This window comes from Archocentrus centrarchus, chromosome 22 (assembly GCF_007364275.1).
Source record: "Archocentrus centrarchus isolate MPI-CPG fArcCen1 chromosome 22, fArcCen1, whole genome shotgun sequence".
NCBI classification, from domain to species: Eukaryota; Metazoa; Chordata; class Actinopteri; order Cichliformes; family Cichlidae; genus Archocentrus; species Archocentrus centrarchus.
Genome location: NC_044367.1, coordinates 10313699 through 10336821, shown reverse-complemented (window position 1 = coordinate 10336821; position 23123 = coordinate 10313699). Strand labels below are relative to the sequence as shown.

Sequence of the window (23123 nt, the reverse complement as noted above, 5' to 3'; positions counted from 1 at the left end):
GCGGGGGCATTACATGCTCCTGTAATCCCGGCTAATTAGCGGGATAATGGGAATGAGATTTATGAATCTGCTGAGGAGAGTGGAGGTGCGAGGGAACACTCAAATTAGCAGGGATGCACAGCAGCCATTGCTGCAATAAGGAAGATGTGCTGTTGATTTTTTATAAACCTCTTGCTGCCTGGCCACCTTTGGCTTGGTGTCATTGTGAAGGAGGCATTACGGGGTAATGTACAGGAACTATGTAAGGCAGGGGTACAGTAATCAAAAAGAGAACCAGGACTATAAAAGCATGATCAGTTTCTTAATACTCCTGTTGAACATCTGGCCCTTTGCAAAGGAATATGGTGTACATGTTATTAAACAACAGCACTAAAATGATCGCGGTACTTTAAAGACTTGCTATATTGGATGTGTGGTGTTTTTGTAAGTATAGTTATTTATCTTGGTTTGTTTCCTATAGACCAGTTGTTCCAAAGTATTTTCATGTTTTTCACCTACCTAACACATTCTTGTAAGTCCTTCTCAGCTAAAAAGTACCAACTTTGTGAGCTATATTGCTGTACACATCAGTCAGCTTTGGACTGGAGATAAATGATTTGAATAGGAAGAGGCAGCCTGGTGACTTGGTCATCTGCAGGGCAATATATTAGAAATTCAATATTTTGGGAGTCTTGACTTCTTTTGGGATTTTCTAGTTTTATCATCATCATCTCATCCCTGTCTCTCTTCATAACAGACTACTTAAAACCTGTGATGGTAGCAAGAAAATTACACTCTAACAGCCATAGTCTCCTCTTTTCCACAACTGTCTGTATGAGTCAGTGAGGGAGAGTGTATGCACAGCACTTGCTGTGCGGCAGGAAGTGCATGTGAGGCAGTGGATCCCTGGAGGTGGCTTTCTTGGTGGGACCCCAAAGCCTCTTTCGCCCCAGCGGGCCCCGGGCCTGACCTTGCCCACTGGCGGGGGGACATCTCCCATTAAAGCAGTGCATTGTGATAAGGCCATTTCTTTTCCTTCAGCATCCCTTTAATGTCATCCCTGAAATATGAAGTCATTAAGCGATATTAAAACAGTGCTGACAAACTAATTAACAGAAGACATTATACGGGATGGGCTCGATTAATCCGCTTTAATTGCTCTTTTAAATGGGGGCTCCAATTAAAATTAATAAAGATTTACTGGTGATCACACCAAACTACACCAAGAAGTGGTTGTCTGAAGGGCAGCCTAAAGTCAGCGGCTTCCATTCTCAAGTTACACTCCCTTTTGCTCCGAGGGCCCTCCCAGAGTGAGCCTGCCAAAAAGCCCCTATCCATGAGCAGGAGATTAAACAGAGGGACTCTCCCAGTGCCCCCAGTCCCACAGCTCCTATTGTTTCTAGCTCAGGGGTCTTTGATCCTGCCTTTGTCTTTCCAGGACCCTGCTACGGAGACCAGATCTTCTTTTTTCTAAAATTTTACACCACACATACCGAGTGTGCAAATCATTCATGCTCCCCCAGCATCCATACGTGCATTTTGCAGAAGAAAAACCTGTTATGGCAAAAGATTTCCTTCAATATTTCACAGGGTCAGTTTCCTGGGGGAGTTTGCTGTCCTGATTCTCTCGGCATCCTCTCAGATTCTTTACAGTGACGAGTGCACCCCTGTGTGGAGGATTGTGTGCACGACACAATCCGATGCTACATATTTAATGCACTTAAACAGTATTTGTAGAGAAAATTCAATTTCTAAAGAATTCTAGCAGTTGGCTGGAATGTAAAAATGCATTTATATACATTGTACACATCAAAAATATCATATCAGAGTTGAATCAGTCAAGTTTGAGTCGTGTGTGTGTTACAGCAGACAATCACTAGATGATGCTGTTACCCTTCTGTGAATAGATGAATCTATCTCCAGGAACTAGGCGACTGGCTCTGATTTTCTTTATATTGAATAAACAACATCATGTTACCAAGAGTTTCCAAGAGTTTTAATCCAAACACTCAAACAGTGTTTTTCTTTTAATTTGATCGCACCCCCTGCCTTTTACTTTCCATTTCATCTTCATTACAAAGCGCGTCGTTTTATCTGAGATTCTCTAATACAGAACATAATTTCATATCGTGCCTGTTTAAGTTGAAGCCTCGCCAGCCGGAGGCAGTCAAACAACTGAAGGTATTTTCTTTGTTTTCTTTCATTATTTCAGAGGTGACCAAGTCTTGTTCAGAAAATGTCACACAACAAATTAATTTGAGCAAAGCACTTTGGTCCAATCAGAGGCATTTTAATTGAGTTGAGAATGTAAATCAATTTACTGAAGAAGACTGATCTAATTGAAAAGAAATGTCTATTAAAAGATTAGTGAGGTTTATTGTCTCCAGTCTTTGTCATCAACCAATCCAACTAATGTTTTAATTTCCTTAATGTTATCATTTCTGATGTAATTGGTGCTTGGGTGCCTAACAGGTTTTCCAATTAAATGTTTGGTTTTGGGCACTGACATTTGAATCTCACACACTGAAGAGAAACACTCAGCCTCTACTTTCAGGCTCTTGTGCATGGTGCAGCCCACCTTGTTTTTTTTTTTATTTGTTTTTTTTAATGCATTTCGCAACATTTTGCTATAAGTTTTAAGTGATAAATTTACCTGCAAATATTGAATAATAGTATTGACAATGTCCATTTACAGTGACACAAAAAGCCGGTTGTTGAATTTGACATTTAATTCGCTGCTGTGTGTTTATATTAAGCCCTAGGCATCAAGATGAGCCCATCTGTGATTTCTGTGACATCACCAAACTTGCGCGTGTGCACGTGTGTTTGTGATCAGCTTGCTCGGAGTGGATGCCTGGAAGAAAGAGTCAACGGGTTTGTGGAATTTTGCTTTGGTGGCACAACTGTGATATGAGGTCACCTCGGGCATTAGTCATTAGGAGGGAATGCATTGTGGCTGTTTTTAAGACATGGCAGTTGTCCGCATCCGCACGGGCCACACAATGAATGCAGGCCTTAGAAAGTTGACTTGAATTGGCTCTGGTGAACAATGTGAACAGCATAGTTTGGGGCACATTTAACAGCTGGCTGTTGGACATGGATTAGAGGCACCTTAGGGGCTCAGTACTGGGCAACAGTGTTTTCACAGGAGAGTTAAACATTTACAACCCAAAATAAAGCATGTACCTGCTGCTTCTTGTGTCTTATAATCATTAAAATATGCTCATGTAATGATAATTGTAAAATTAAAAAAAAATTAAAAACACACAACACAATAGCTTATATTATAATTTAGTGCATCTTTAATTTCCATCATCATCCAATACAATGTCTGTGACTGAAACATCTGAAAATGATTGTTCTTTACATGATGAGTCACACCTTTACACATGATAATAAAAAAAACACAACACTTGCTTTATTTTCACATGCATTCTGTCAAGCTAGTAGTTTACAGCATAATTATAATACAATATGCAAGGTACAGCAGGTGAATGTACAGTTAGACGACACGCAGAGCGATGAAAGAAATAGATTTAAAACCAAACTAATACTGACATATTGAATGAGTCCCAAACTCTGGCTACACTATGAATGAATACACATTTTTAAACCTTTTTCTTTTTACACACCTACAAACTCAAAAACTCTCAGATTATATGAGTGAACACTACAAAACTCCACGAGTGCATTGCTATGTGTTGTTTTCAGATGATAGATTTATAACTCTTAAAATTGTGTGGGGAATGGGTTTGTACAAATTGAATCTACAGTTCACCTCACTAAAACACACTACAATAAATTATGATATGAGCACTGCCAGATGACTAATTTCAAAAATCACCTATTCCTTCACCTGCACGGTTTCTCCACTTCAGCCTATAAGTAGGAAGATGTCTTGAACTCCTCCGGGACGTCGCTGTCCAGTTTGCAGATTACCTTGTATATGGCTTTTTTCCAAGAGGGATCTGAATCTTTAGCTGCGGAAATAGCGTTGTAAAACTCGTGCAAGGTAATTTCGGCAACCTCAAGAAACCTATCGGGCACCTGGAAAAGCAAAAGAAAGTGAATTAGTGAATCTAGTCAAAATCATATTTCAAATGCTTCAGTTTGAAATGTGCCAAACCATCTGTCTTCAGTTTTCTCAAAGTCAAAAATATAAAATTAAGAACTGCAGTGCAATTTTTCAAACACTCAAACTGATGAAAGGGAGCTCCCCTCTTTGTTCTCTGCACAAACACAATAAGTGCAATGCTGCAATAATTAACTTTCAATTAGGGGCCTCCATGATTAGCTTTTCGTGTTTTCTTGAACCTTAACTAATTACAGGTAAGCCTTCTTCCCAGGGACTCTGTCAAGGTTCCTATAACAAAGCCTTAGTTAAGAATTTCAATCGGAATATGGCAAGAAGCTCTTTTGCTCTTGTATAAGCCTTTAGATCAATAAAGATAATTGTGGTTGAGTAAAGATTTGTAGCGGCTAAGAGGGAATATGGGAGTGACAGGATCCATAAAAAGACATCAACAAGTAAAGGTTGGGTGCAAGGGATGCTGGGAGGAAAACTATCCTGCCGTGCAGCACTTGTTTCCCATCCACTGTCCAGTTAGCACAACAGTTGTTGGCATAAGTTATTTTTCTTTCCCCTCATCTCCTGACACAAAAGCATCCCTGGGAAAGGAATGTCTTGGTCCCAAGGTAAAGAAAACGGTCTCATCCCTTTCCCACCAAACGGCCTTCTCCCTCGGAATCCACAGCGTCTTTCTCAGCATTCCGCATCAGTAGCAATCTCTGTCTCACTCAGGCGTACTGGTCCTCTAATCCCGAGTTGTTTTAGTGGGATTTTGCGGCTTCCTCTTCCCACAGTTTGATAAAGCATCACTCTGGAGTTTAGATAATGGCTGTAAAGGCTGTCCAGCCACAGGTGCGGCATGACACACAGGTCAGCACACAGACATACATGACCACCGCCACATGGTGGAGGTCTGACATGGTTACTATTGTAGGCGGTAAATAATGTGTCAGCACTGGCCCTTTTGATTGTTTGACATGCTGGGAAAAACACATTTTGGTGGAGAGTACGGTGAGAAGATTTACACTCCTCTCTTATCTGTCTGCTAAATATAAGGCTGCAATCAACAGCTGGGTAGCTTAGCTTAGCATATCTGTAAACAAGTGGGAACATCCATCTCAACCAAAAGTTAAAAAAACCCCTCTAAATATATATATTAAATATATTCTTTATGCTTAATGAGTCGTGGAAATCAAAGTGCAAAATAAACAGTTTCAAGTGTTTCTTGTCTTTTCTCGCCATCCTCTTGAAGTCTATGCAAACAACTCCACAGCATCAAGGAAATGCCTATTCCAGCACATTATGACCCCAATAAATGACAAACTGAACAATGTGTTATTTAGATTCATACTTTTTTGCTTCATGCCTAGCACCCGCACTCCTTCAATGTTTTAGAACCCCTTAAACTGAGAAGTTTAGGAAATACTGCTGACACACCTTTACTTTGAAAACTCTGATTGTGTTTTAGTTTGAATGAGCAGGAACTGGGACTGCTGATGACACAGACTTCCATATTCACAGCATGAGAGCAGCAACTCCTGACTATAATACCTGCTAAGCAAACACATCAGCTGGAAAATAAAAGGTGGGTGACTAACAGGTGACACTTACATGAAAGTCATTGGCTTTATTGTAGTGCATGTTGAGTGCCCGGAAAAGCTCTGAGTCCCTGCTAACCGTGATGTCTTTGACATCAGCGACGCCGTCAACGATGGCCTGGCGGGCAAACTTCTCCATCTGGATGTAGTAGAACTCCCTAAAGTTACTGAACCACTTGATCAGCTGGGAGGTGATGCAGCGATTGAACTGGAAGGGGAGAGAAAATACTATTTGACTTCATGCGCTTTAGAGCAAGAGACTGCCCTGCAACTGATGGCCCTCGACTGAGAAGAAATTGTGCCGTGAATTGACAGTGAATCCCTAGCAGTTTAAGAAATGGTGTTTTGTTGCGTGGTGTTGCTGACCTTTGTCCTCCTTGCTGAGCAGACAAATAAATGCAGATTTCTTGAAATGGAATATATTATTTCAGAATTCAATTACAGAATTCAATAACAAATCTTGATGCTTTTTAATTAAAAAGGTCTGATCTTTTGGCATTAGCAACCATTTCCATTATTGACTAAAAAAATGAATTTAGTACCTGTAGGGCAAAATGCCACCTAATGGTCTGTCACTCTACGGAACATTAATTGCTCTAATCTTTTCCCACCAATGTCCGGGATGAAAAAACATCTGTCAGGGCTTTGTATTTCTAAACTCAGTCTTGACATTAGTCCTGTTTTTCTATCTTGTCATCCAGAAAGACAGAAAAAAAATGCCTAAGGGCTGGGCAGGCATCAAAGACGCTTCTTCTCTCTGGTGTGGTGGGTGAGAAAGCGGCAGCATAAGGACAGAAGGAAGCTTCCCTCTCATTGACTCGGGCTGATAGGATGGAATCAGACACTGGGATTAGGTGCTCTTTTGTTCAGTGCCACTTCCCACCACCGGATTGTAAGCAAGGAGGAGACGTTTGCAGGGCTGCAGCAACAGCATCCTCCCCCCTGACCCCAGGGGTCAGAGCAGATAGAGAGGCATGGGGCCCGCACTAGCTCAGAGAGACAAGATAGGAGAGGAGATGGAAGAGAAAGTTGAGAGGAAGCGAGAGAGGAGGTACGAGTGCGTGAGGCAAAAAGAAGGAAGCAGAGATGCATATGGGCTAAAAGAATAATGCTAACAGAGAGAAGGAGATAACAGAAAAGGCCAAAAGATGACATGAGACCAAAGCCAAAGCACACAGGATGTTGTGTTTAGGACGAGCTCACCGCAGCCTAGTTGCCACCGCGTAAGTCTCTAATACCAACTCTCTGTTGACACTCAATAGCAATGCCTTGCCTACAGAGTCCTTTGTCAGTCCATTTGCTGACTGGAGTGGCTTTTTTTAAAAGAGAGAATGCCCCTGTATCTCCCTCTGCCCCCCAGGACATACTAGCAGCTCAGTGCCTTTGTTATTTAAGCCCTCTGCGTTTTTGTTGCTCTCCTCCAACACACTGCTGATTGTTTCTGTCCCAAACACACACTGACAAGTAGATACCAGGAAGTTAAACAAAGGGCAGCCCTTCTATAAATTGTTTGACATGTTAAGATAAGAAGCGTTATGTATGTTTATAACAAAAATTACCTTGACATCAGGGAAGAAGGTCTTCAGCACATTGGAGCTGGGGTAGCGGGTGTAGAAGAACATGAGCTTCGCCTTCTTCAGATGACTCGGGGTGAGACCCTCCTGGATGTTCACGTTAATGTTAAGAAAAAAAACTGAGAAACAGCACGCAGCACACACTCCTGCGCAAAGTGATAGGACAGCAGAGTATTGTGTTGCCTCGATCTTCAGCTAAATTGAATTTCACTAAAGAACAGCTCGGCATTAACGAGCGAGTCAATAATGACCCTAACATGTGCTTATTGGCAAAACAGAATCGCAAATTAGATTAGGGATTTTTAATTAGAGAGTGAAGCACTTCAGGCCTGGCAGTTAAGACAGCTTGTTGTGAAATGTTTTGAAAAAAGGAGCCGATTTTCAGATATAATTGAGCTGATTTAAAGATGGCATATGCTGCTGTATGTTTGTTCATTCTATATAAACCTGGCAAAAATGGGAAAATGGATTCTCACAGCTTCTCAGGTTGCATGTTATATTTAAAATTATCTTTTAAAATAATTTAATTCTGTCAAACTTTAAACAATTTAACAGTAAAAATATTACAACATTTCCTTTAATTAATACATTTATAATTAATAAATGAAATTCTTCTCTAAGTTCCCCCCCCCATGGCAATAAAGGTGCTCTGGATCATTTCCTCTGTAGTCCACCATCTCGCCTTTGGTCATAATATTTCCTTATCAGGTCACCACACTAAACATTTATTAGGGAATCCTACCTTTGAAATATGGAAGTTTGATAAAAGATTGATGTGGTATTGTTCAAAGAGAAGCAGAGCTCTTTACACTGTAAAGATAAAGCAGCTCCTGACAGGATCCACATAGTATTCATCTCTAACGCCTTACAACTACACTTTGTTAATGAGCGGTATTAAATAAATTATTCTCTGTTGTCTTAGGAAAAGAATGGTGTTACTATTACTATTTCAATAGTATCAATTGAAGATATTGATGAGCAAAAATGTTTAAAAATTTCAAACAAAGCCCTTTTTTTTTCCTAAGGAAAAAAAAACAACTTGATTTTCTTTGAGTTCCTATGAGGTACAAATACTGTTATCTTACACTCAATTTCAATCATGTACATTCTGACAAAGGTATCCAACAACAAATGCTCAAGACAAGAGCTCAAGTGTTATGGTTTGGAAGCACTTGTGGTTTCCACCAGCACTCAGATGTGACCTTTTAGATGCACCCCTATCACTCTGATGATGGAGAAATAGATCCTGCACCTTTTCAAGTCTGAAAAAACCACGCTTCCTGAAACAGAAACCGATGCTTTCTCTGCCTTTGAAAAATTGGCTTTTGTTCCTGGCAATTCTTATCAAAGCCTTGTATTCCTTTTTATTTGTCTTTTTCTAGACTTAAAGTCATTACTCTGCTCAGATTAAAGAAGATGCTATAATTTTCTATGGGGTTAGTGAGATCAAAGAAAAAATTCTCCTTGAAGTTTGTTACTGGAACTGCTCATGCTGCAATGAGCCTCAGCCGACCATTGTTCAGATGGGAGAGCTGAAATATGTGGAGTTTGTATAAAAGAAAAGGTAAATGTGGTCTTTATAGGAAATTATCAAACACAATCTGCTCTGTAAGATTCAAGTTTTCACAGAAATATATTTTATATGACTATACTTTAAACCTACATTTGTTAAAAATGAACTGCTAACATACTATTATATTATTAATAGTGATTATGATTATAGCTACAGATGACATTCTGAGTTATTTATCCCGAATGAAGAAAACACAAAAAGCACTCTGACTCAGCTGTTATCAAGTGAAAGGATATGTTTAGAGACATATACGGGTTTCTTTCAGCCATGCTCTGCAGTTCACCGCACTCGATCTTGACGTGAGGGAGACACAGATTGTCGACTGTCACCCCCCCCAGGGAGGAAGGACGAGGGTGATGGCCGAGGTGGCTGGATGTGACCTTGGATCTCATTGCAATGGTGTCCCAGGGCAGGTCGACCGAGTCTGGGGAGGTTCTGTCCATTGATGGGGGCAGGCAAGGGAGACCCCCAAAGTTGGAATGGGGCCCGTACTTGAGAAGGTGCTCGAGGATGTGGCTGTCATGCAGAGGGGTGCTGTAACTGAACTGAAAGGGTGGCTGGTGCACAGGGTAGGGCCTCTTCACTGTGGGAGTGGCTGAACTCATAGGTGGCACCGCAGGCTTCCGCACTACCAGTGACAGCGCCTCGGTCTGGTCCTGTGGGCTATGAGCCTCAGCACTTTCATAGTACTCTAATGACCGAGATTTTATTCCAGCTCCCTCAGCCTGGGATTGGTCAAGGGCAGAGCTGGCTTGCTGGCTCTTCCTCTCTGCACCTGTGCTAATTTGCATCTCTGGTGATGAGCAAATATGCTGCTGAGGGGACAGGTCCAGGCCTTTGGAGGACACATTCTTGAATACCCTGTCCACACAATCATTAACAGCCCTGGTGAGCTCCTGCTTCAGAGTTTCCTGTATATTCTGACTTTCTCTTTGTTGTATCAGGTAATCAGCAACTTTCATTCGGTCCTTACACTCTGCAGCCACCCTGTTATTTTTCCTCTCAAAATCATCTTCAGCGCTCATGTAATGCGACTCTGCTCTTTCTCCCAGGATGTCACGCTCAACACCAGCTTCTGCTTCATCTCTGTCATATTCAGGTTCTTCCTGGTTGTAAACCTGAAGGAACTTTTCCTGGAGCTGACGCAGGAGCCGCTGCATGCTGTGGAGCTGTTCTTTCAACTTGTGGCACTCCTCATCCTTGGTGTTGCAGTTATCACTATTGCTGCTTCCAGGTTTTCTGCTCACCTGCCCCGCAGCACTGTGTTCCTGATGCTGAGGCAACCTCTGCTTACGTTTGTTCTCCCTGTATGCTTCTCTGGCCTCTCTGGTGTCTCTTCCATCCGATTCAGACCTCTCACTGTCTCCATGCTGCCTGCTGTTGGGAGACCCAACCATGACTCTGATAATGTTCTCCACTCTGGCTCTCTTGGCCTGCAGATGATCAGACATAGAATGCTCTCCATCTGGGCTGCCTCCCGTAGGGGCGTGACCACTGGGGGATGCAGCTTCGACTGTGCTGTCCTTTGAGGAGACACTGCTCTGGTCCTCCTGGCCGCAGTCAGCAGCAGTGGAGCTGGAGAGGTAGAAAGGGCATTCATCTAGTGCCCTCTTGTTGTGGATTGTCTTGCGGAGGAGTTGAGAAATGATGGATCCGTTTGAGTATGAGGCCAGAGGCTCATCATACATGCTTCTGTGGAAGCACGGCAGCATGACATCAGGTTTGTCATCGTCTAGGCAGCCTTCACTGGAGCTGTGCATGCTTTGCTCAGGAAGACTGAGGTTCATGGTCATTGCAGGGCTTTACACTACACACTGCTGAACAAGATACGTGATATACAAGAATCTGAAAAGACAGAAATTCAGAGCATAGTTCAGATAAGAAATAATAAAAATCTGTTATTTTCAAATCATAAAAACATTTATATCTCTTTATTATTCAAATTTAATTAATTAAATTAAATCCCATATGTGCCTGTTTATACTATCTTACATGTTTCTAAAAAATGCTTACGAAACACCTATTTGCTAGACAGTGGGAAAATAAACATTCCTAGTAATGTTGTGGAGTTATGACAGTTATTTTCCTATTCAGGTTTTCAATAGCAGATAAAAGAGTATATTAATTTGTGAAGAAAGTATATAAATGCAAAGTGTGCAACATGCAATGCTGTAATTTTGTCTAAAACTTGAAATTAAAAATGTTCCTTTTACTCTAACAGAAAAACAAGAAAAACAAATTCATAAATGCTGAGCGTACATAAGGGCGCATATTCTTTTATACCCTTTCCGTTTTTGGTTCTGATAATGGTTGGCATAAAGGTTAAAAAGAACTGTGATATAACAATGAAGGGTTATATTCAGGTCACGAGCAAAGGACTATGCAAAACAAAGAGCCTCATCTATACGTTACTCACAGGAGAAACTATGAAAATTTCATCACAATTTCATCCTACGAACTAACAAAGATCATCGATGCGCATGAAAACAGGCGCACTGATGATCACTGCCTTTATTCACATGCAGTTAATGTTATAAAATGCTTTGTGCTAAAGCACAAATTACTCAAAATAATAAAAAAAAAATACTAACATGCATAGAAGCCGCATTGATGGTTTTGAAAGAGAGCGGGTTGAACTTTATATGTACAACTTGTGTGTGTTTCTTGCTTTTCATATGAAGAAAGTGTTCAGCACAATGTGGCAAAAAGAAAGAAAAGACTTCATTTACACACAAAACAAAGTCTGGGAGTAATTTCAGCATTTACTCATTACAGTTTTTACACTTTCTGCAATATATGTGGCCGCAGACCAAATGCTTTGTGGGCAAATGCTGATTTCGCTGATGCGTACTGCGTGAAAATAGAACGTGCGTTTTGCAGTTGAAATTAATTTTCAAATGTTAAATTTAATCTAGATAAATCTATAATAGGTTAGGGTACAGACGGCTTTATCTGTAACACCCACAAGAGAACATTTATGAAACAGGAAAGATTCTCTAAACAATAAATAAATACTTAATTAGTCGATCAAGACCTTCAGTTAAGCCAAACATACATTTATTAGCTGTACTATGAGTGTGTGATTATTATTAAGATCTATTTCACGGGAAAAAAAAATGAACTATTGACTTTTGAAACAAAGTGAGCTGCAGGCAGACATTTTCACACTTCTACGGGTCTGCAGCTAAAGCCCGGTTCGCAGACAGAGTGAGCGGCAGTGATGGGACCTTACCTGTTGCGCTGCGTCGCTGCTGTCGAGCTGATGGCCTGCGCAGACTGTGAGTTGGGTAGCGAGAGTGGAGGAGAGTCGAAGCGATGAGAGTCAAACTGAGCTGGGGCGTGGCCACATGAAAGCAAAGACAGGCCAGTCAATCTCACTCAAAAAAAAAAAAAAAAAAAATTTAAAAAGGGTCCTATCAAAGAAGAACTACAGCGGTGATGTTTTGTAGTTTTTATTTTTCCTAATGCCTTGTGCTTTATATATTAAAAGTACTGGATGGTGGATTTGACAAAACATATTTTTTGAAGTTCAAAAGCAGTGAGGCCCTCTGGGTAGAACTTAATTTTGCATGATCTCTGTACACTGTCCAACATATTTAATTTGTTTACATTTTTGGGAACAGCCTTTTACTTTTTTTAGAGGATATTTTAATATTTGTGGGTGATGTTATGTTATTGTGATAATGCCACACTTACAGTTTGCTAAAGTGATGCTATGGTTGATTCATACATGCAATAAAGCTCGATGATATAAGGGGCCATTATTGGCCAATCACAGGTCAGTATACTTTAAATGTTGTCCCCATTTGCACTGATATAAACCTTTTTTTTTTTTCATTACAGAACATAATGCAGAAAAAGAACCTTTAGATCATTTAGAAATGCTGTCATTGCTGATATTGTTTGTCCAGCAGAATTCATTGTTTACAGTACTCATGCATTACCCATAGCAGAGCAGGTCTAAGCATCACAGCTAATCAGATGATGATGATGATACACAGCCCAATGTTAATTTAAGTTCATTAATATTTACACCTTAACAATTACTAAAAAAAAACACTGTTTGGTACTGGCAACTAAAATTCTGTTTATTAATACTATGTAATGAAAGCACTTAAGCTGGTTTATCAAGTTTCAGAAGATTTCAACACCCCCATCCTTTTCTTTAAAATTGTTTAATTCATCATAATGTTTAAATGGGGTGCAGGTTGTGGCAAGTTTAATATCAAGAATTAATCAGGAGTTTCTCTTTTTCAAAGTCTACATTTACCTGATGAGCTCTAAAACAGTGAAACTGAAGAAAGGACAGGGAGATGACTCTGCAGGGAAATTCTTTTAGCAGAGTAAGGGGGCCTTTGATGTGGCTCAAGTTAGGTTTGAAGAATCAGTGCTGCTTAAATGGGGAGATGTTTTTCATTTTCTCATATATGTATCCACTTTAAGCTTCTATGTATTGTATTGACAGGATCAGGCAAGACATGGTATATAAACTGTGTGTGACCATAGAACATGCAGTCATGGTAAAGGTACAGCCTCTTACAATTCTAAAATATCAGGACATGATGAAAATAATATCTGGTCCTTAGCAGGTGTTAAAAATGCTGTGCTTGGAATCATTGTCCTGTTCCATGATCCAGTGTCAGCCAAGCTTTAGCTGTCAGACAGACGGCCTCACATTTGGCTCTAGATAACTTTGATATACAGAGGAGTTCATGGTCAACTCAATGACTGCAAGGTGTCGAGGTCCTCATCACCCTTCCACCACCGTGCTGACAGGATAAGGTGTTTGTGCTGATATGCACAAACAGATATTTGGTTTTTGCCAAGCATGGTGCTGTGCATTATGGCCAAACATCTCCATTTTGGTCTTGTCTGTCCAAAGGACATTGTTCCAGAAATCCTGTGCTCTGTTCAGATGCAACTTTGCAAACCAAAGTCAAACTGCCATGTTCTTTTTAAAGAGAAGACCTTTTCTACTGCCAACTCTTACAAACAGTCTGACCTTGGGGTGAATTTGCTGGGACATCCACTTCCGGAAAGTTTGTTTTGAATATTTTGCACTTGTGAATAATCATTCTCACTGTAGAATGATGAACTGTAAATTGCTTGGAAATGGCCTTAAAACTCTTCCCAGATTGATGGGCAGCAACACTTGCTCTAAGATAATGCCTGATGTCTTTCTCCCTTGGCATTGTGTTAACACACCAGAACGCTTAAGACCTGCAACCTGCCCAAACTGCTGCTTTTATAGAGATGCTCACACTTGCTGATGATCAGTTAATCAAGTGCATTTGATTAGCAGCACCTGGCTGCTACTTACCCTCATAATTCCTATAGAAGCTGTAAGGGTGTGCTTAGCCTTTCACACACTGCTTCTGCATTTTGGTTTAACTTCCTGTAAAATAAATAATGACACAGTCTAATAAGACATGTTTTCTTGTTCATCCGAGGTTGTATTTACCTCATTTTAAGACCTGCTCAGGACTAGATGATTTTTCATCATGTGTAGGTGTGTAAAATTCTAGGTTGTCTCATTTTAGAAGAAATCTCTGGGCAGGAAGTGGTGTAGTAGGGCACTAGACAGCAGGTGAAGAATGGAAAAAAAATTTCTAAGAATAAGACAAGTTGTATGTGCAGAAAGTGTAATGTTACCGAATAGTTGTAATCTAATTTAATCAACTTTGTTTGGAATAAAAAAGATAATTTGAATGACATTTTTCCCCTAAATGACACAATTGCATCAATTATTATACATATCTGATGGCTGCATATGAAGCAACATAGCAGAAAACCTATATACAGCCATAAATTATATGAAATCCTGTTCAGATAGAGATACAAACGTTCTTGATGTGACACTGACATCAGGGCCCTAAATGTCAACCCCAGTAGTTACTATGATCCAATAATTACATAACTTTATACTCTTAATGTGTTAATTTCAGACACCCAGTAGGGGTGTAGTGCTATACTGCAGTTCAGTGATAAACATGGCAGTTAAAAAATTCAATATTGATCTCATGACAATTTTGTACATGTCATTATTTTTGTACAGTTACATACTGTCTCACTGCAACTACCTACTCTCACATTTTAGGAGTATTTTATATGCCAGAGGTGACACACACAATAACTAGAAATTCATTTGACTGATGGGCATCAAATTCTTACTCTTATTTCAACTTTTAAACATATTGTAGTAATACTGTTATTATAAATTATTTTGGTCATTATTAGCTAATTAAAACTAAACTGTGTGAAATGCATGTCACACATGATGCAGGCCTTTATAAATCAACATAAGCCTCGACATCTTAATTCTTTATTTTTTTATTTACTAAATAAATTACTACATTTGTACTTGTACTGAGCAATAAGAATAAAGTTGAATCTATCTATCTAATCTATCTAAATCCAAAAGTTCAATATGATAATATGTTAACTAGAAACTAAAAAATGTAATTAAACAATCCCCATCTATCTTCTCGTGTTTAAAAAAAAAAAAAAGCCTAAAAAGATATGCTTTGTCAATTGGAAATGCAGCCTAAGTTGTCTGTACCTTACCTTATTCTATTTAGATCTATACTATTATTTCCGCGTTTACGCTGTTACTTGTTGGCTGTCTGCGGGTTTGGCTGACGGTGTATTCACAGTGAGCTGTGCGTACACAGTCTGGGGAGCAGAGGCTCCGAGAGGATAGCAGTGTGGACTCTCCTGTTCCCCCCTTCAGCAGTATGGACTCCTCTACCCTCTCCCCCCCTCCAGCGGGAGCAGTTGGTTTATCCCACAGTACTTCCTCAATTGTTGCGCGTGCCTAGCTTAGCGGGTCTGTGTGACCGGAGTTTCCCTTCCGCTGACGGGTTGCTGTCACACAGATACCATGTTTTCCCATTCCCGGTGTCTCACCAGGAATTTTGGCCGCTCCCTCTCTGCCATCCGCCAGGTAGGCAGCAACCTAATAAAATGTCGTTGCCGTTCGCAAGAAAACTGCAGCCTCTTTCCGTTCAGCTCTATCAGAGCTAACATTAGCATTAGCCGGCTAGTTGCTGTAGGCCACGGAGAGGCCGTAACATTGTAAGCCAAGGACAGTATGACACTTCGTCTACAAGTACCTGCTGCAGCGTAAAGTTTAAAACCGTGCCTCCTGGATATGCTTGATTTCGCCTTTTGACATGCGTGTTGGAAGCCTGTGGTTTAAGCAGAGTGTAGTTGATCCGTATTCAAGTAAAATCATGTTATAATAATATTTAGCTGGCTTCCTAGAACATGCTAGCCATTCAAAGCTAAGTGTACGGATAAGTTGGCTAGCTGTCATTTTGACGAGGTCATGTAGTGGTATATTACAATGTAGTGGTATATTACAGAAATCGAAAAGTCTTTGGCTCTGTTAGAAACTGAGTCAAGACAGTTGCAGTTAGTCTAGATTGTCGGGTTCTTAATGCAATTACAAACGGGTAGTCAAGCGTTAATATAGCCAAGAGTCCTCATGCTGAACACTCGGTCCAGCTGTCTGCCAGATCATGTTATTGATCATGTCAAAGGTCATGTTACGTCTGGGGTGTGGACGTGACTTTTGACCATCAGCATTCTTCAAAAATAATTTATGTGGAGTCACAACTGTGGCTACTATTTAACTTGATATCAGAGTTAATATTTTTATGAGTGCATGTTTGTGATTGTGATTAAATAGTTAAAGCATTGCAAAGGTTGCAGCTGTTTTGTAATCCTTGACTGCGTCTTTTCACAGGGGAATAATGTGTTGGCTCGTCGAGCTGCGGCAGGTATACATTATTACTGTTCAGACCTGTTCTTCTCATTCTCTAGAGAAGTTATTTACATGGTTGTCTTGTCATTCGTCTGACAGCTCTATCAGCTACCAACTCTGTCATCATCAGCCACAACAATGTGTAAGTGCATAAACTCCCTAAACTAGAGCCTGGGTCCTCAATATCAGATATGTAATGAATGAGTTATGTGTTATTGGAGAGTATAAAGCTGTATTAGCTGGCAAAGTTTGATATAAACATGTTTTCCAATTATCAGTGTCTCTTCCCTATATAAATGATTCAATAAAAAAGTGTACACTTCAGAATGCATAGGTTTCTTGTCTCATTTTTTTCTCCCCTCTTTTAAATTTAGAAAACACAATCCCCGATCCAGTGTCTTCCAAATCCAGTACTTCAGAACATCTGTAGCCTACAGTAAGTATTAACGTGTTGGGGCTTTTTTTGGGAGGGGGGGGCTTTATTGTGTCAGGACAGTGGACAGAAGAGCTGGGGAGAGAGAACAGGGGAAGACGTGCAGTAAATAGCCTCAGGGCAGATTTGAACCTGGGGCTCTGCATTAGCTTTACAGTATATGGGTTGCCTGCTCAACCCAGTGAGCTGAGCCGGTGCCTCAGTATTAGCGTTTTGTAATGGTTTTTTTTTTTTTTCCCCACTAATTCACTTTCACGCATTAAAGAAATGAATTTCCTTTTACTTGTCTTTATCCCACAGGAGATGAAGTTGTCACAGTTAACACCCCTGCATTTGCGGAATCTGTCACAGAGGGGGATGTGAGGTGGGAGAAAGGTAACGGTTTTAATTGCTAAACATAAACTAGTTGTTTCTGCTATAGACACCACATGGATGCTAAAACTTGTTCTCCTTACAGCTGTTGGAGACACTGTCTCTGAGGATGAGGTGGTGTGTGAAATTGAGACAGATAAGGTAAAACTAAGTAAATATTAAAATGATTCAATGTGTTTATTTCTGGTGATTGTTGGGCTTTGGGAAAATATCCTATCCCAAAATCTGTTTTGTTCTTCCCGCTACAATACGAAATTATAAAATCATATCAAAAGGTGAAATTGTGTTTTTCAGTATTTTTGCTCTTCATTACATATGTTTGGCACATGCCAGGTCACATTCTGTTAAATATCCTGGAACTTTGTATATTTTTGTTTTAAACTTATGAGCTTTATTTTTTAATTGTTACTGCTTTCCCATGCTTATTAGACATCAGTGCAGGTTCCCTCTCCAGCTTCTGGGGTGATTGAAGAGCTTTTAGTCCCAGATGGAGGGAAGGTTGAAGGAGGAACTCCACTTTTTAAGCTTAGAAAAGGAGGTCTGTAGAACTAAATTTTTTATGAAAACACAGGATTAAACACACTCTTAAGACTTGGCTGTCACAACTGTTCATATCTCGATCTTTTAGCTGGTGCTTCTAAAGCCGCAGAGACTCCAAAAACCGAAGCTCCAGCTGCTGCAGCTCCTCCGCCACCTTCTGCTGTCCCTCCACCCCCTCCCCCTTCAGCTGTGGGCCCCATTCCCACAGCCATGCCCCCTGTGCCACCTGTGCCAGCACATGCTATGGACAGCAAACCAGGTTAGTTGTCATCAGACAGACGGCCTGTGTCATGTGAGAACTGTTCTGCTTGACAGCTGCGTTCTTGACCTCCAGTTTAGGCCAAAACGTTCAGCAGTTGTAAAGATACTGACGTCCTTTTGCCTCATCAATTCTCACAGTTTCAGCCATCAAGCCCACTGCTGCTCCAACTGCACCAGTTGCACAAGCAGAGGGAGGGGCCAAAGCAGCCAGGACGGAAAGCAGGGTGAAGTGCATAGCATGACATTTAGGTGTATATGATAACTTTCAGATTTGTTTAATTTGAGTAATAATTCTGTGTGTGCGTGTTTTTTTAGGTTAAGATGAACCGCATGAGGCTGAGAATTGCCCAGAGACTGAAGGAAGCCCAAAACACCTGCGCTATGTTGACTACATTTAATGAGGTCGACATGAGGTAGGAAATTCTAAATTAACTGACCTTATTAAACCCTCTGTACTATTTTAGATAGTCAGTATGAAATGTTCCTTGTTATGTGAACACACGTAAATTGAACATCTTAAGGAAAAAGGATAGACTTTATAGAGTTTATGAGCCCAACTCTGTCTAAATATTTATATATGTGTAAGCATGCATTTGTTTGTGGTATTTTGTATGTCGTATACATACTGTATCAGTGTTAAAAGCCAAAGCAACACTTTCACAAATGGTTATAGATTGGAATCTGCCCAATAGGAAAAGCTTTTTGAAACCCAATATCCTTTTAAACACTGGAATGTAAATATTTGGTCATAATTCCATCTAAAACAAAGATAAGAATTGTTAAAACAGGTTTTATTAATTTACAAGGAAATGTTATTGTCTGCACTTGCCCCCTGTGCTGAAGAGGACACTTTGAGGATTTCTTTTCCCCACAAATGTGTGGTGTCAGCTTTCAGCTATTCAGGGTTTTCTATGTATCCTAATTAGATTGACATCGACGGTCTGGAGGAAGACTTCCCAGGCTAGGGCTCATCTGGAGCCGAAGGAGCTAGTCAGAACAGGAGGCTGGAGCATCTGCAGGGGCCCACAGAGACCTGCGCTCTGAGTGGAAGAGCTGCCTCAACCGATATGGGCTTTTATGACAGCCCAATAAGATTTACAGGCCCTAGAAAGTGAAGATTTTTATCGCTTCTTCTCTCCTTTCTCGGAGAGTCTGTGTCTTGGGAGGGGCTAATTATGTTAGCGGAGAAACCCTAGAGCTTCAACAGGGTTAGATACAGGAAAACAAACAATTAAAAGAGAGATACAAGAGGAAAAATGACCAGTAGTGAAACAATTAGCAGGCCAAAAGCTTTTTTTTTCACTACTATCTCCACCAACATTCTTTTATAGCCATCAAAAAGCGATATGTTAATCTTCAAAAAACACTGTGGTTACAGTATTTAAAAACTGTCTTAAAAAAGTAGCACAAGAGCTAATTGTTGGTTTATCCAACAAGTGTATTTCGTATTTTATTAAAGCTCAAAGATGGTTAGCTGTTGCTTCGAAAATGTTATGTAGCTACCTGCCACAGCCCTGTCTCTCTCTGTGACAGGAAATTGTAGACAGACCAGTAACGGCCTTCTAACTGGAGTGGTTCTGCAGTATTTTGATCTAGTAAAGGAACGCTCTGTAAGAGTTAAATGGGATGTAAACACTCAACAGGAGGAACCCTTAAACGTGTTCTGCACAGACACGCGGACGTTATCCTGCAGAGACATAAGGCTCTTGGTGCTATCACTGCTAACGTGAGCCAAACTAAATATTAAAATGAATTAAAATGATATTCTTTATAAAATAATTATAGTTTTAAGTGGCTTCTAAGTTCTTTCGCAAAAATTGTAAATTCAGTGTTGAACCTCGTCCCTTTAAATGTGCTCGATTTTGATAATTTTCTGAATGTTTACTTACCTTTAGACAAGTCAGCAAGTCTTTTTTTTCTTCTTCTGTTTAATCACCTGGTAAATTACTCACCAAGACCATCTGTAGCTTTAGTATGCCTTACTAGCACGAGCCATGGTGTCTCTGCTCTGAAGCACCATTTAAATCTTCAGAAAACCATTAAATAACTTAAAAAAAAAAAAAACAGTCAAGTATATTGAAGGATTTAGCTGCCATAGAAATGATCTCTAAGTAGAACATATAAATGGCCATGTGAACATCTTTCTTTGAGCGCATCTTTTCTTTAGTTTTGTGTGAATGTGTATTCAAATGTCCAGATCTTGTTAGACTGATCTACTAAGAATTTCCTGCTCTATTGACTTCCTTCAAATCCAGTGTCTCCAGGCTCGATCTCCACTTCATCCCAAATTTTTAGTTAATTATACATCTTTTTGTTTTCCTGCAGCAACATCACAGAGATGAGGAAGACTCACAAAGATGCTTTCCTGAAAAAGCATAACATCAAGTTGGGCTTCATGTCTGCATTTGTGAAGGCTGCTGCCTACGCTCTGGGTGACCAACCTGCTGTTAATGCCGGTATATATCAACCTCAAAAGAATGAGAAGCCTTACTTGGTGGTGTCAGTTTCACACCACTGCTTTTGCATGTTTGGTATCAAGTCATGGCAAGTGTATGTGGTGAAGAAAAAGATTTAAGTTTCAGTATCTTTCATTGCCTGACCACAAAACCAACCCTAACTTATTTACTGCTCTTAGACCACCCTGACCTATTTAGATGGACCGCAGTGAAGCACGGGTGGTCTGTATTTCTGCCCTATATATAATTGTCTGTGGGTTTCTCTTGCCATGTTTTTTTTTTGCTTGCATGTAAACGAAAATGGTACATAAGAAGAGGAACTTTTGGTTGTATGCGTTAGTGGTAATTCATAATTTAAACCTGCCTACAGATTTTTATTGATACAATCTTTTTGTTCTGTTTCCAGTAATTGATGACACAACCAAAGAGATCGTGTACAGGGACTATGTTGATATCAGTGTGGCTGTGGCTACACCAAAGGTAGGACAAGTGAATTTTATGGTTGGGCTCGGTGTAAATGCTTGATGGCTCTTTTCCGAAATCTGACACATGTGACTTTTTTTCTCAGGGTTTGGTGGTTCCTGTAATAAGAAATGTAGAGGGAATGAACTTTGCTGATATCGAGAAGGCCATCAATTTACTGGGAGAAAAGGTAAGATTATGAGACATTTGAAATTTGTCATAGTTCTGTTTTTCTTTTTGTTGTTGTTTTGCCCTGGTTGTTAAAGGGTTCTTATCTTTGGATTTCTTCATTATTTAAATTTCGTAGGCCCGTAAGAATGAGCTGGCTGTCGAGGACATGGATGGAGGGACCTTCACCATCAGCAATGGTGGTGTGTTTGGGTCCCTGTTTGGCACACCTATAATCAACCCACCACAATCTGCTATATTAGGCATGCATGGCATCTTTGACAGACCTGTTGCAGTGGGTGGAAAGGTTTGTGTTCTCATTATTATTCTTATTATTCTAAAGGATTGTGCATGACAGAATCACTATTTGATGAAAATGTGCTTGGTTTGATGAATCTCCTTTTGCAAACTGCAGCTTGGTTTATCATTTATGAATCAGGTGCAGGTATCGCACTAGAATGCACTTGCATGACATTTAAACTATTAAGCACAAATCCCACATTAATATGCTATATGGAGAACAGAGTCACTATAGCTTCTTTTTTAAATTGTATAGTTTTCTTCTGAATATATGCTTGATGATGTGAAGATTGGTTAACTGTGCATCAAATCTGAAACAGTTGTTGGTACTTGACTCCCAACAATACAGGTGTAGCATCATAACAATGTCTTTTTATAATTTTCTTTATTAAAATAAACTTTGAGGATAAATACTATCAGGTAAATTAAGCCTCGACTCTCTTTATTGTCTGGTCTAGGTGGAAATCCGTCCCATGATGTATGTTGCCCTGACATACGATCATCGTCTGATTGATGGAAGAGAGGCCGTCACTTTCCTGCGCAAGATCAAGTCAGTGGTGGAGGACCCCAGGGTGCTGCTCCTTGACATGTAAACCTTTGTGAACTCCAGGTCCACGCAAACAGCAGCTGTACTCACCTGGTGAACATTACCGTAACTACAGTTAATGTGTTGTTGTATTGGTTAACTACAAGAAAAAGATAACACTTGGGTTGTGCAAAAGACATTTGCAAGGTTAGCAGTGATAAAGGGTTTGGTGCTGCTGTGGAAACTTGTTGGGGTCTGGGGTTTCTGGTGCTGGTCTACAGATCAAAAGAAAAGAAATTCTCATACTCACGTGCGCCATATGTCATTTTCTACATAGGACTGAAAAATTTTCCACTTATTGTGAGATGAATGGCAAACACAGGTAAAACTCCATAGAATAATTTTATTGTTTTAGTTGAGAGAACAAAGAGCACATATTGGGCTAGAAACCAAGAGAACACTGTTCTAAAATCTCCAAAGTGATGAAGTCCTCAGAGAACTTATGCCACCTGTTCTCAGAATAAAAGGAAGCTTTTTGCTGTGTAAGAAAAACTATTTAAGAAGAAAAAAAGAACATTTTAAACAATAAAAGCTGAATTACTCAACTATAATCCTTGTCTGGGTGTTTTTTATGCTTTCAGGATTAACCCAAAGACGTAGATGGCTTAGAAAACGGCTTATTGACGTGTTTCAAATGAGTGATGGATATGTTGGTTTGCAACATGAGTGTCATATACAGTACCAGTCAAAATTTTACACACACTCAGCTGTGTGTGTGAACTGTTGACTGGTGCTGTATGGCATGCTATAGGAAATAATCCAACTCACTGGATGGTTTTGTTTAAAAAATTGCAGCGAGAGAGAGCAACATTTTTGGACTGTCCACTGTGATTTACACCAGAAAACAGTGTTGGAAGTGCTTAACAGACGGTTTCATGTGAGTTTTGGTCAGAAATATAAATTTCATCAGAGCCAGATGTCTGAAGGATTATTAGCTTTGCAGTTGTCTTACTTTCAAATTACCCATGACCTACCATAGCACACAGA

General features: G+C 40.0%; 2 protein-coding genes across 2 annotated transcripts; one reads left to right on the top strand and one right to left on the bottom strand.

The window, feature by feature from the left end:
* Window positions 1–3614: 3614 nt before the first annotated feature.
* On the bottom strand, window positions 3615–12063 carry prox2 (prospero homeobox 2). The gene is made up of 5 exons (XM_030719446.1): window positions 12026–12063; window positions 9030–10638; window positions 7206–7313; window positions 5660–5854; window positions 3615–4026 (listed from the first exon to the last, which is right to left on the bottom strand). Exons 2-5 carry the CDS (start codon window positions 10584–10586, stop codon window positions 3859–3861), a joined length of 2028 nt encoding a protein of 675 aa, XP_030575306.1. The 5' UTR covers window positions 10587–10638; window positions 12026–12063; the 3' UTR covers window positions 3615–3858.
* Window positions 12064–15580: 3517 nt separating this feature from the next.
* On the top strand, window positions 15581–22639 carry dlst (dihydrolipoamide S-succinyltransferase). Its single transcript, XM_030719265.1, has 15 exons — window positions 15581–15736; window positions 16541–16574; window positions 16658–16700; window positions 16933–16994; window positions 17292–17366; window positions 17449–17504; window positions 17793–17901; window positions 17992–18162; window positions 18303–18388; window positions 18480–18577; window positions 20490–20620; window positions 21027–21100; window positions 21189–21272; window positions 21390–21557; window positions 22009–22639. The coding sequence occupies exons 1-15, from the start codon at window positions 15674–15676 to the stop codon at window positions 22141–22143; spliced, it is 1389 nt and encodes a 462-aa protein (XP_030575125.1). The 5' UTR covers window positions 15581–15673; the 3' UTR covers window positions 22144–22639.
* The last annotated feature ends 484 nt before the right edge of the window (window positions 22640–23123 follow it).

Coding starts and splice junctions, on each gene's coding strand:
- prox2 (XM_030719446.1), bottom strand. CDS start 10,586: ATGACCATGAACCTCAGTCTTCCTGAGCAAAGCATGCACAGCTCCAGT. Junction 7,314..9,029: donor ACCCGTATATGTCTCTAAAC/ATATCCTTTCAC, acceptor ATTAACGTGAAC/ATCCAGGAGGGTCTCACCCC. Junction 5,855..7,205: donor CCTTCTTCCCTGATGTCAAG/GTAATTTTTGTT, acceptor CTCCCCTTCCAG/TTCAATCGCTGCATCACCTC.
- dlst (XM_030719265.1), top strand. CDS start 15,674: ATGTTTTCCCATTCCCGGTGTCTCACCAGGAATTTTGGCCGCTCCCTC. Junction 17,367..17,448: donor GGATGTGAGGTGGGAGAAAG/GTAACGGTTTTA, acceptor TTCTCCTTACAG/CTGTTGGAGACACTGTCTCT. Junction 18,163..18,302: donor TGCTATGGACAGCAAACCAG/GTTAGTTGTCAT, acceptor CAATTCTCACAG/TTTCAGCCATCAAGCCCACT.